This window comes from Gossypium raimondii, chromosome 10 (assembly GCF_025698545.1).
Source record: "Gossypium raimondii isolate GPD5lz chromosome 10, ASM2569854v1, whole genome shotgun sequence".
Lineage (NCBI taxonomy): Eukaryota > Viridiplantae > Streptophyta > Magnoliopsida > Malvales > Malvaceae > Gossypium > Gossypium raimondii.
Genome location: NC_068574.1, coordinates 21,004,808 through 21,017,886, shown reverse-complemented (window position 1 = coordinate 21,017,886; position 13,079 = coordinate 21,004,808). Strand labels below are relative to the sequence as shown.

Sequence of the window (13,079 nt, the reverse complement as noted above, 5' to 3'; positions counted from 1 at the left end):
ATGGTCTCGAGTAAGGGGTGTTACAAAACCTATATCGATAGCCTGTCTCATGAACAGGCCTATGTGTTAGAATCTACTAAAGAGGCGTAAATACAAAATTGACCCTCAAACTATATTGCTTTTCTTACTTAGATAATTCTTTTTTTTGGGGGGGGGGAAGTAATACCTAAACTATCAATTTTGTCTTATTTTATCAAAGAAAATAGGCACAATGGCTAACTAAGTCTTAGCTTGATTGGTATTGCCATTATTGCTAGTACAAGAGGATATGGGTTCGAGCATGTTGAATCGTGTTTATCCTCTATTTAAAAGAGAGTTGGGGATGGGGTATAGATAGTTTTAGGCATTGCATCAAAAAAGAAAATAGACATAATGGTAAATTTATCCCTTAATGTTTACATCTTTTGTTAATTTGGCCCTCGACCTTTAACAATGAGTTGAATTTGACCATTATCATTTAAAAAAGAGTCGAATATCATTTTGCATGACAATTCACGTGTACTTCATGATATTTTTTAAATTTTTTATGAATTTTATATATACATAGATTAAAATTTGATTTTTTTAATTTTTAATATTTTTTAATTTTTAAATATTTATTGATGTGACATAAAATAAATAGTGTCATGTTAGCATAGAGTACACATAAACTGTCACGCAGGTTGCCACGCCAACATGGATGAAGCCACATTAAGGAATTGCCCCATAAAGAAAATGTAAAAATAATTACTTATATATATTTAAAAATTATATATTATTTTTATAAATAATAAGTTATGATAAAAAGCAAACACATTTTTATGAATAAACATATTATTTTTATAATATATAGTATGGACACGTAAATAATTTATGTTCTTACTTTTTAACCATAACTTTTTATAAGTAAATATATTATAACACTTTTGTGTCGATTGAGTCATAGCTCAATTGGCATAGGTATTGTTGTCAATGTAGGAGAACGTGAGTTCTAGTGCGCTAAAGCGCATTATCCTCCTATTTATGGGTTGGGGAGGGGTTATAGGTAGTTTTAGGCATTGTGTAAAAAAAATAGATATGATCAAAACGTGTAATGAACATGTGATATAAACTAGCATAAGTCTTTCCCCAAATTAAATTTGTATAAGTTTCTATAATTAAAACTACATACTTTTTGAACAGTGAACCCAAATGTTATAAGGTCGATACTAATTAGGCAAATAGAAAATGTTTTCTTCCACCATATTGTGGGGTATGATACCATTTGATAGAATGATGGTAGACATAAGCGCTATAAACAACTAACAAACTCTTTAATTTGAGATATATAAGGCTTCGAAATGTGGTTCGGAAGATATTTATTGTTCTAAAAAATATTTTCTATATTAACATCTCCTTAGTATAACATAAAAGAAAAACAAGGTTGGATTATGCAAACATGTTGCATATTTCATAACTTCAATAAAAGGTGGAATTAAGATGATTTATACTTTGAAGAGTATATGGAAGAAAGAGATCTTGATAATCTTAATTATGCAAATTCAAATTCAAATGATGATAAACTCAGGCAAAGACCAACAAATGATGATAAAAGCATATGTTAAATATTAAATAAGGAATAACTCAACAAATATGCACTAAAACAATTAGATAAAAATTGCATATGATGTTTATTTTTCTTTCTATTTTTTTAGTAACCATATTATCAACCACTTTTTCAGACTAACATAATATATATGATGATTTGATTTTAATTTTTGTTACTTATTTAGAAATTATTTTTATCAAGATTCAAATAGGTTCTACTAAACCCTAAAAACTTTTCTCTTTTTTCTCCAAGCCTTTTGCTTCTTATATTTTGTTTTGCTCAGCGGCGGTGCCAACCTCCGAGCTGGTTATCGTTCACTTTTTTCTCCCACCCACCAACTCTTTCTTTCTTTCTTCTTCACATTCACTCCATATGTCTTCTCTCTTTTTCAGTTTGCAGATCTATTTTGTAGGTATCTTTGTTGTTTTCACAAGTTGTGATGGATAGATGACAATGCTTATTGTTTGCTAAAACTCCACTGGCCACCAGTAGTTTTTCTTGGAAAGTCGGTGGCTCTTCGTCATCTTCTTAATTTATTTCTATTTTGAGAATATTTTAGAATAATAAATGATTTCACAAGTCGATTTGGACCCATGTTGTCTTAAGTTTTATATTTTTTTGTTTGTTTTTCCATTGTTTAATAAGTTTTCAGTTTTAGAAGTTTTTGTCTACTCTTGTAGCACGATTTTTAGTATTCATTATGCATGTAATCTTAGTTTTATAAGTAATTTTAGGGATGATTTTATTGTCGTCCTTTGTAGTTTGGTGAATGCTAGATTCTTTTGATGATTTTTGTTCGTCGCTTTGGACCATTCGGGGCTGATTTCGTTATCGTGTTAAGTGCATGCAATCACTCCAGATATGTCATGCTTGAGTTTTGACAAAGCCAGTTATCAACATGTTATAATGTTCTATTGATGTTAAGGCTAAATCCTTTGTTGTGTTGGTGGAGTTTGTCATTTACTATCTACTACGAGTGTTTGTTATTTTTTTCCTAGATTGTATGCTTCCATTCATTGAATGAATTAAAATTTACCTTTAAAATTTTTTATTATGCTAATACTTTTTATAGTAATTAATATTTTAAAATTATAAATTATGTAACTGTAATTATAATATATACTACCAAACATGATATAAAAATTACGATGTAATCACGTTCTATCAACTAAAGATGTCTAGAAAATTATAATTATCTATAACTACTATACTAATAATTACACTTTCATTTCAACCAAACACTTGAAAATTAAAAAATATAATGGAGTAAAACATACCAATTACAATAATTATCTAAACATGAAATCTTTTTAAACACAAATCTAATCATTACCTTGATTAAATGAGGAAAGTGTTTTAGGCCCGTTCTTTATTGCGTTTTAAATGGACTTTTGCGTTAAAAAATCCTTTTCTCTTAAAAGGAGAGAAGAACGGCCTCCATCTTCTAAAAAAATTCTCCATCTCAAACGTCATTTTCTCCTGATGGAGAAGCTGAAAATTTCACCATCTAAAAAGCTTGAAGTGCTTTTGGCTGATAAATGACCAAAATAATCTGTCTTCTCCCCCTTGGAAAAACGTTATTTCCTCTGCTGTGAAAGTTCTATACCCATTTTTTTCACATTTTCGCTGTGAAAGCTCCTTCCTGTTCTTTGTTCCTCTTCCGCAGGTGAGTTCGTTTTCTTCTTCTTCTCTTTAATTATTAGTTATGCTTTGTTTTTATTTACTTTTTAATTCTGGCTTTTGTGCCTCTTTTGCTTTACTGTTTTGTGCCTCTACTGCTGCTTTGCTCTGCCTCTTTTGTTTTGTGCCTCTTTCTGAAAAGAAAAATGGCAGGGCTGGGTTACTGAAGAACTCTCAACCTCTGAAAAAAAAAAACAAAGAAGATTTTATACTTAGAAAAACGAAACGCGATGCAGTGGAATTTCTCTTCGGATTCGGTTAAATTTCAGTTTCCCTGTTGATACTTAATTTCTTTTCCGTATATTTCCTTTTTGTTTTGTGGCAATGTCCGGCGAAACGGCATCGTCTTCCGGAATCATCTTGGAAGGAATTGATGATGTGGAGGACTACGTTTCGGTGAGTACTTTTTGTAGTTCTTATGATTGTTTGGATGCTGAGAAAATGTAGGAAAAAGAGTATGAATACTGAATACCATTGCATTTTTTTTGTTTTCTCAATGATTTAATTTAATTTTGATCTAATCAGAAAAGTTTTTAGTTACTTTCTTTATTAAGGACTGAATTTAGGGTTATAAAGCAAGTTAAAATTTTCTGTTGATCCATTTTTATGAGGTCTGAAAATCCACGAGTATATTTTCTGTTGTGTTATTGTTCTGAAAGTTTTTATACTTTTACTTTTTAGAAATTAGAGAGCTAAGAGTGAAAGAGATAATGAACTTTTAGTTTCCTCCATTTTCTTGGAGATCAAACAGTTGTATTCTTTCTTTTTCATTTAGTCTGTTAAAATTGTTTGTTTTGATTGTGGTTATCTTACATTTGTTTGGTAGCTTGACAACTATATGTGAAAAGAACACAAACTGTATCTGTCTTATTTATTTGTTTCCTCTTTTACTGTCTGTTTGGTTGCTGAAAATTCCTATGAAACTAGCATAGTAATTGAAATTTCGTTTATTTACTCTATGAATATGTTACTTTCAACTGGAAATATGTTTTAACATTATTAACACATTAACTTTTGGTAAAAAAAAAACAGGTTTATTATAGGTTACAATGGCCGTAATGACTGCGCCGTAGCCAAAAAATAAAAAAAGTGATGATCTGCCCCGTTGATGTTTGCATTTGGTTGGCAGACCTTGATAAATATAGGAGTTGAGGTTTTAGTTTTATCTATGTATTCTCATACAATTTATGAAAATTATACTGTAGGTATTGTGCATATTTGCAGAGAGTTTTTGGTTTTAAGACTACATTTGTGAATTAAATTAACATTGACTGAAGTGTAGGCCAATGAAGGAGTGGGGTTTTGGGACCGATATCGTCATGTTTATGATCATTTGGTCATTCAAATTCTTGCAAGAGCTCCATAACTTTTAAATATGATTTATTTGCTCTATTGTTCATCTGAATTATAAAACTGCTTGGTAACTGTTAACAAAATTGCCTTGTTGAATATGCCGTTTGTTATTATTGCCCCATGCTCCAGCTCTAATGTGGCATGCTGTTTTAAGTAATCAATAGATGGAAATGGTTGTAATAAGCCTGGATAGCAGCAGCTTATTTCTATTCAATATACCTAATAATTGTAAAGCATGATTTATAAAATACTGTTGTGGTGATCCTCTCTGTGTGTGAAGTTTAGATTTATAAAAGATAGAGGATGAAGTTATATCTACATTTCTCCAGCTGATATCATCACAAGCTAGGTGCTTATTTGACCAGTCAATTTTACTACATTACTGCCTTTTTTCCCCTTTTAAACTTTTAGTATAAGTACATATAAGTTAGAGGAACATCTTAACATTTTTCATTTCATGCTCTCTGTAATCTTTGCCTTGCTAGGTTTGCTGGCTAATGTTCTTATCCTGCCCTGTGTGGTTTTTCCATGTTCACCAGTGCTTTTTCCTATGGTTATACTTGCTGCTGTAATGATTGGTGTGCATTCCTGTGTGAAAGACAATCTAGAGTACATAAATAGCCAGATACAACTTATTATAGTGGTGTCATTGTTATTTAACTGCATTAAACTCACCCAAGCTCTTGGTGTGTATTAATACATGTAGATAGGACAAATATCATTGTTGTTAAGTGGAAACTCGAAGGAGTTAAAAGAGAAGGAACCGGGCACTCATTGTGAATCTATCTTGTTTGTTATGCTATGCAGGGAGTTCATACACCGGGTGGTAACAGGTTACTTACCAAGTGTGATTCTAATCTTATTTCTGTATGCTGTTCCACCAACCATGATGTTGTTTCCTGCAATGGAGGGAAATATTTCACGTACTCAGAGGAAACGGAGTGCTTGCATCAAAGTTCTGTACAATATGGGCATTCCATATTTTACCCTCAAATTAGAATCTTAGTATCCATTGCACGCTAAACTGATCAATTGAAACTATGTTTGCTTTTATAATTCTAAGTATTTTGTTTTATATTCTCAAACATTTAATCTAAAGGGAGATGAAATAGTTAGTTCGATCCATTGTTAATTGAACTATAATTAACTAAACCGTTAGTTGAATTGAGCTTTTTTTCTGTTAAAATAATTAACCGAATCGAACCAACTTCAATTAATTTTGTCGGCTTTCTATTGAATTGTTGTTTATATAACTTTTTTTTTCTTTTGGTCCAAAGTTCATACCATTTTGAAACAATTATTGGCAAACATTACACTAAAATAGTAGTGTGCATTAAATCGGAACAAAAATATGACAAACAATGTGCATTGTCATATATTAGAACAAAAATATTATAACATTACAATGACAGTTGGAATGAAATTGATAGGTGTTTAATTCATATATGTTTTAGAGTTAAATTTACACTTAGTTTTAGGCTCTTTTTAAGTGAATTACTAAGTTTAATATTGGGTTTTAGTAATTAGATTTTAGATTTTAGTTAGATAGTATTATGTTTGTTTAATTTTAGTGTTAAAGTAGCCCATCAAATATCTAATTACAAATATTTAATTTTATATTTAAATATTTAAATATAGTTTATATATTCTAATTAAATTTTATAAATAATTAATATTAATTACTTAGAAATATTTAAAATTAATATTATATATTAAAATATTAACAATAAGTTATAATAAATTATTTTTTATATTTTTGCTAAAATATCATAATATTAACTAATTTAAACATTATTTAAATACATATTTATTACTTTATAATCTCAAGTCTAAAATGGACATTTTATTTTTCAAAAGTACTTTTTAACAATAATACCAAATACTCAAATCTCTTAAAAGTACTTCTAAAATACACTTCTCAAAAGCAATGAAGAATTGGCCCTTAGTTTTAACTTTGAGGGCCAGACTTAAAAAAAGAAAAAAAACACTGCTTGTTTTAAAACCCTAGCTCAAGTCGCGCCGTTTCTTTTAACATTTTTCGCTTCATCTTGACGCCACACTCTCTCTTTGTCTCTCTGTCGAAATGGAAGGCTCAGTCGAAGAAACGGCGAAAGCAGTTTCCGATTTAGCATTGGATTCGTCTGCTGCCGGTGAAACTCAGAGCAAAAAGTACTTTTTCTTTCCTCTCTCCGTCTCTACTTGTTTGGTTGATGACAAAATCAACATAGAAGTACGAAGAGAATAAAAAGGATAGGATTCTTTGATTATTAATCTGACTTTTGTTTTATCCAATTACATTAAATGTGTTGCCAGTGCTCGTAAGAAGGAACTTAAAAATAAGCAGAGGGAAGAGGAGCGTCGCCGTAAGGAGGAGGAGAAAGCAGCCAAACAGGTATTGCATTGTATTTTTTAAATATTATTTTATCTCATTCATTATGCAAACTGTGAATTCTGATAAAAGCGAAGTAGATTTTTAAATGCTAGAATTTAAAAATTTTCTTCTTTTTGAATAAAAAAGTATGGTTTTAGTTTTATATGGAATGATCAAGCATTTAATTTCGTGTTACTTTTAGCTATTTGCTTTCGGGAACAATAATGTGCATTCATATGTAGTAAAATAATGATAAGCAGAGTCATAGTTTCTCCTCAAAACATATTGCACGTTCATTTTTATGGAATGCGTACTATAATTTTGTTTTCTTAATAATGGAAAAACTGTAAAAATATAAACATACATTCGTTAAAAAGCTGATTAGTTGTTCTCGAAAGTTATGTTTTAGGTTTTTACCTCCGAACTTTAGGAAGTAAAAGGTAAAAAGTTCAAAGTACAAACAGTGAAAGTAACAGCTGAATGAAGCCTTAACTTTTACTAATTTGTTCTATCATGGCTATAAAGCATAGCAAACACAAGTTGGGGTCAGTGAGAAATGAATCTGCTCAGTGTAGAGTGTTAGATATATATGCTAATATGCTAATGCATTTGAATGCAGTGGCTTAGACGCAAAGCTAACATCCATGGTCTTACTGATCATTAAATTGCTGCATGTAGAACGGAACCGGTAATGAAATTTGGGTTTTAATTAATATTAAATATTGGATGTGGACAACTGGTATTATCTTATTCATTGTGTTATTTGTGATTGCTCCAACCTTACAATTTCATTGTGATATCTTTGATAGCCAAAATATGTTTTTCTTCAGGCTGCAGCCAAGGTGAGCACACAAAGTCAGAAACATGCAGCCGCTGATGACGAAGATATGGATCCCACGGTATAGTTTACTGGTTGCTATAATGATGCTTTTTCACAATGCAAAATTCATAAAGATTTCAGTGAGCTCTTGGATATAATCTTAAGATTAACCTTTTCTTGTCAGCAATTCCACGAGAACAGGCTGAAATTTCTTGCGGCCCAAAAGGCAGAGGGGAAAAATCCTTATCCTCATAAATTCTTCACATCAATGTCTATCGTTGAATATATAGATAAATATGGAAGCCTAGGCAATGGGGAGCATATTGAGGATGCCACAGTATCTTTAGCCGGTATTCAAATGAGGCACTCCTACTCCCATCATATACCCTCCAATATATCATGTTTTTCATTTATGAATGGCTCTATCATGTTTATTTCATACTAGGGCGAATTATGAGCAAAAGGGCATCCAGCTCAAAGCTGTTCTTCTATGACTTGCATGGCGGTGGTGCCAAAGTCCAGGTTATGGCTGATGCGAGGTACATAACCAATTTTATCATAAGACGTGTTTTCTTATTTATTCTCCAAATTTCCTCTTGTTATGTGAAGGTTTATGGGAAATTCAAGGTAAAGCCAATTACTTTATCCTTGATGCTAGATTTTCTCTGCATTTCTCACTCAATGGCAACAAAAGACGCTGCACTCTTTGGTGCATCATCCAGCTAAATAAATGAGCATGCTATAGATATTTTATACATTTTATTTCATAGCTACAAAAAGCTACGTTTTTAGGTTGGTATCCTTCTAAATAATTGAGTTTGTGGTGCATATCTTTATTTTATCTTGTCTGTTGTTGTTAACTGTTTTTGAGTCTTCTTGTGGTACTTGATACCCCCTTAAATGAAGGCTATTTTAGATTATTATTATATTTAACAGTAGGTTTGCTATATCTTTTGCTATCTACATCTTGCGAAGAAGATTTTCCTTGCTTTGTGGTGACTTTTTATTTTTGAGCTCATTAGAATCCATGAAACAGCTAGAAAAGCTTGGACATATATATTTAACTCCAAAAAAGCTATTGCTAGCATTTGAAAAGCTTTCTTGCTAACCTAAAATAAACTTGTATTAATCACTGAAAATGCTATACGTGATATTTTACCTGCCTCTCTTGCCAATCATAGGGACAATGGTTGAAATTTCATTATGATTCAATGTTTTATTTGCTCTCCTATATTAGCCACATAATCTCCTTTTTCTAAATGTTCAGATTTATTTAATCTGTTGCAAAACTATATTTATTGAGCGCATGTTTGTAAATAAATAGATTAACTGAAAGAAATTAATGTAAATACATAAAAGTATTTTGGAGGCATTCCCTCAGCATCCTGTTTCCTTTCTTTCCACTGTGCAGCTTCATTCTCATCCCTCTTCTTTTGTACTTTTCGTTCTTCTGTTATTGCAGCAAGTCAGGCTTGGATGAAGCTGAATTCGCAAAATTCCATTCAACTGTGAAGCGTGGTGATATAGTTGGTGTCACTGGGTTTCCAGGTTGGGATTATATACATTCATCATAAACAATCCTCTTTCCCCTTCTTTTTTGGGTTAAAATGAACTATTTTCTAGAATTCCCCCCTTCTCATAGCTCTGTTTTTCGCGTTTAAAATTTTGTTCTTTGCTTCTTTTAGGCAAAACTAAGAGAGGAGAGTTGAGCATCTTTCCAAAGTCATTTTTAGTTTTATCCCATTGTCTCCATATGATGCCAAGGCAAAAAGCAGGCCCTGATGCCAGCGTGAAGGTAAACCAATGTGTGGTGTGATTGTTTAATTTTTGTTAAGAACTTTTGATGGTAACAATGTTTCCTCATTTCTTTTCAGAAAACTGATGTATGGATCCCAGGAAGTACTAGGAATCCCGAAACATATATTTTGAAGGATCAGGTATTATTTATTTAATGACCGTAACATTGTTCATGTTAAATAAAGAATGGGATGGTTATTTAGGAACTGATCTTTTCATACATACTGGTTATATTTTTTCTCCTGTCTTTCTTTTTTTTGGTTCATCTTATTGGCTAATATTACTCAAAAACTGTATGATGCAAGTGTGTGGTAGTCATTCTAAATGTTTTATATTGTCAATTCTTGATGCTCTGAATTGAATTGGTTCTCATTGGCTTTTGTTTTCCATGCTAGGAAACTCGTTATCGCCAACGTTATCTTGATTTGATGTTAAACCTTGAGGTTCGTCAAATATTCAAGACTCGGTCAAAGATCATTTCTTATGTGAGGAGCTTTCTTGACAATCTTGATTTCTTGGAGGTTAGTCATCTGTTCATTGTATCAAATCATCGGTTTTCTTTATGTTTCTTCTTTTGCTGCGGTTTTATTAATGTGAGTATTTTATCTTTAGGTTGAAACTCCCATGATGAACATGATTGCTGGAGGTGCAGCTGCCCGTCCATTTGTAACCCATCACAATGAATTAAATATGAAGCTCTATATGCGTATTGCACCCGAGTTATATCTTAAGGAGCTAGTAGTTGGTGGACTGGATCGTGTGTATGAGATTGGAAAACAGTTTAGAAATGAGGGCATTGATTTGACTCACAATCCTGAATTCACTACCTGTGAGTTCTATATGGCTTTTGCTGACTATAATGACTTGATGGAGCTTACTGAAAAAATGTTGAGTGGTAAGTAACAAAAAATGGCTTGACATTGGAAGATACCATCCAGTTTGTTGATTTTCTTCTCATTCTCATTTCCAAATTTGTGGAATTTCCGGACCTGATCAATCTCCAACAGGGATGGTCAAGGAACTTACAGGCAGCTATAAAATTAAATACCATGCAAATGGTCTTGACAATGCTCCAATTGAGATTGATTTCACTCCACCTTTCAGGTTTAGGAATCATCTTTACTCATGAAACAAAACAGAAAACAGCGTTGGAATTGTCTTTTGTTAATAAATTTTGAAACTAATTTTTACAGGAGGCTTGACATGGTAGAGGAGTTAGAGAAGATGGCTAACCTCAACATACCCAAGGACTTTTCCAGTGATGAAACTAACAAGTATTTGGCAGATGCATGTGCAAAGCTCGAGATTAAATGCCCCCCTCCTCAAACTACAGCACGTTTGTTGGATAAAGTATGTCTTCTGTGTTTCCTTTCTTTGCATATTTGTGTGAATCAAGGTTCTACTGGAACTTTTCATTTAGTAATAAACTTTATGCAATCTGGAGGGGTACACACCATCAAATGCCCCCTTCGAGGGAGTTCCATGGTCCAAGACTTTGTTCCCCGCCACTCCCCTTTATTTTTTTGGCATTATTATTGTATTCATGTATTATTTGATTCTTGTAAATGTGAACCTGTTTTTTGCTTCTTTGTGTATATGCACTTGTAATGGGATTGTGTGGTGATGTTAGGAGATATGTTTTTGAGGTTGTGAACCATCCCAACAGGGTAGAATGTGTCTTTGCTCACCATTGGCCGGGAACACATGGGGAGTGAGGCCTATGCATGAATGCATGTGTTTCTGATAGAAGTTTTAATCATTTTTCTCTTCTTAATTGCAGCTTGTTGGGCATTTTCTAGAAGAGACGTGTGTGAATCCTACTTTCATCATCAACCATCCTGAAATAATGAGTCCTTTGGCAAAATGGCATAGGTCAAAACCAGGGCTGACTGAACGTTTCGAGCTGTTTATCAACAAACATGAAGTATGTTTATTCAACTTCATAAATCTAGTTTTTTCTTCCTTTAAAAAAAAAAAACAAAATTTCTTCTCCAATTTACTTAGGCTTACAGTTTTTCTTATTTTCTAACTGTTCAGCTTTGCAATGCATACACTGAGTTGAATGATCCTGTTGTACAACGTCAACGCTTTGCTGAACAACTGAAGGTATGAAACACTGTTATGACTGTCGTGCAGTTGTGCTGTGGTTAATTTAGATTGTGTAGGGGTTTTTTCTTATAGAGATGTTGGAATATCAGGATCGACAATCTGGTGATGATGAAGCTATGGCTCTAGATGAAACATTCTGTACTGCACTTGAGTATGGATTGCCGCCAACTGGTGGTTGGGGATTGGGTATCGATCGGCTAGCTATGCTATTAACAGATTCACAGAATATCAAGGTCACTCTCTCTCTCTCTCTCTCATATGTTTGTTTATGTTTTTTTTGCATCAGTCATCCATGTGATTCTGTAGTTTGACTCTGGTGACTCATAATCTCGTGTGCTCTTTGAACAGGAGGTTCTTCTCTTCCCAGCCATGAAACCTCAGGATGAACCATCCACTAAAGGTTAATTACTTCCATTTCACACCTTCCATTTCCCCTCATTTCTTGATTCTTTTTGAAGTCCTGAGTCTGATTATTTTTCATGTTTTATTGAATTTCTAGCATAACACGTGATAGTTTGATTGTTTTAGCAGCTCCAGCAACTTAGGGAGTTGAACCTGCCAAAATCTGACTCATCGCCTTGATCTACTATGTTTGCTGTAAACCAGTGGTGAGATCTGTCAAGTTTTTGGCGTCGATTTTGTCTTGAAAGAATATTGCAGTTGACATTCAACCCTCTCATGTGTTTGCTAGTATAGATAGGTGTTTTATCATACACGCTAGAAGTCACGTCACCTCCATCCATTGTTTATGATTACCTTAACTGAATATAATATAGTCATGTCTCATGTGGAATGGAACCAAAATTGAATTCAGAATTGTGTGGAGGTGTAGTCAGGCATTTTTCCTAGTTAAGTTGCAGCAAATATTTTCTGCTATTGGGATGTGATTTAGAATGGAAATTTCTTTTTAGAATTTTATTTGGCTATTACGCTTGTTTTGCTGTCTAACGAGAAGGAAGAGAAAAGAATTTAATCTCCCCTATTTTATAATAATTTACAATATTTTAAAATTTTGTTTTTAATATTTCCCTGTAGTGACTTGAGGTTTGTTATTATTTTGAAAATGAATTGAGGCTTATTCTTGGTATAGATTTTAAGTACGTTTTAATGGTAGCACGGCGTATTATGAGGTGTTATGGGTCGAGTTTTAGATGTGATGTTAATAACATGATATCCTACTTTTCGAGTATCGAAGTTTATTTAGGTTTTTCGTATTTATAAATGGATTGTTTGGATCTATTTATATAAAATTTAATTTCAATTAAACTTTAGTTATTTTACTTTGTTATTTTACATATATCGGATCCCACAATTGATGCTTTCATTTTCAGGGCCTTGTCTTGAAATGAAATTTAAACTGCATATAATCCTCTTAGCATGGA

The 13,079-nt window shown here is 32.5% G+C and overlaps 2 protein-coding genes across 6 annotated transcripts; both read left to right on the top strand.

Moving 5' to 3' along the window:
* The first annotated feature begins 2,977 nt into the window (after positions 1-2,977).
* LOC105776921 (uncharacterized) lies at positions 2,978-5,725 on the top strand. 3 transcript variants are annotated; one of them, XR_008189927.1, is made up of 3 exons: positions 2,978-3,233; positions 3,390-3,643; positions 5,408-5,725. XR_008189927.1 is itself a non-coding variant. In XM_052622112.1 (2 exons), exons 1-2 carry the CDS (start codon positions 3,572-3,574, stop codon positions 5,621-5,623), a joined length of 288 nt encoding a protein of 95 aa, XP_052478072.1. In that variant the 5' UTR covers positions 3,240-3,571; the 3' UTR covers positions 5,624-5,725. The 3 variants fall into 3 exon arrangements, 1 of the variants encoding a protein (XP_052478072.1); XR_008189926.1 differs by having other exon boundaries at positions 2,979-3,233; positions 3,401-3,643; XM_052622112.1 differs by lacking the exon at positions 2,978-3,233 and having other exon boundaries at positions 3,240-3,643.
* Positions 5,726-6,602: 877 nt separating this feature from the next.
* LOC105776919 (lysine--tRNA ligase, cytoplasmic) lies at positions 6,603-12,707 on the top strand. 3 transcript variants are annotated; one of them, XM_052622111.1, is made up of 18 exons: positions 6,699-6,769; positions 6,914-6,992; positions 7,591-7,659; positions 7,802-7,870; positions 7,976-8,141; positions 8,237-8,330; positions 9,254-9,339; positions 9,477-9,586; positions 9,666-9,728; positions 9,984-10,109; positions 10,201-10,483; positions 10,596-10,692; positions 10,782-10,938; positions 11,369-11,512; positions 11,626-11,694; positions 11,787-11,930; positions 12,046-12,097; positions 12,226-12,707. In XM_052622111.1, the coding sequence occupies exons 4-18, from the start codon at positions 7,859-7,861 to the stop codon at positions 12,240-12,242; spliced, it is 1,620 nt and encodes a 539-aa protein (XP_052478071.1). In that variant the 5' UTR covers positions 6,699-6,769; positions 6,914-6,992; positions 7,591-7,659; positions 7,802-7,858; the 3' UTR covers positions 12,243-12,707. The 3 variants fall into 3 exon arrangements, with proteins under 3 accessions (XP_012455335.1, XP_012455334.1, XP_052478071.1); XM_012599881.2 differs by lacking the exon at positions 7,591-7,659 and having other exon boundaries at positions 6,603-6,769; positions 12,229-12,707; XM_012599880.2 differs by lacking the exon at positions 7,591-7,659 and having other exon boundaries at positions 6,603-6,769.
* Positions 12,708-13,079: the final 372 nt, after the last annotated feature.

Excerpts from the sequence above, each read along its gene's own strand:
- LOC105776919 (XM_012599880.2), top strand. The coding sequence starts at position 6,684 with ATGGAAGGCTCAGTCGAAGAAACGGCGAAAGCAGTTTCCGATTTAGCA. Across the intron at positions 6,770-6,913 it reads GGTGAAACTCAGAGCAAAAA|TGCTCGTAAGAAGGAACTTA; the intron begins GTACTTTTTCTT and ends ATGTGTTGCCAG. Across the intron at positions 7,871-7,975 it reads ACGAAGATATGGATCCCACG|CAATTCCACGAGAACAGGCT; the intron begins GTATAGTTTACT and ends TTTTCTTGTCAG.
- LOC105776921 (XM_052622112.1), top strand. The coding sequence starts at position 3,572 with ATGTCCGGCGAAACGGCATCGTCTTCCGGAATCATCTTGGAAGGAATT. Across the intron at positions 3,644-5,407 it reads ATGTGGAGGACTACGTTTCG|GGAGTTCATACACCGGGTGG; the intron begins GTGAGTACTTTT and ends TATGCTATGCAG.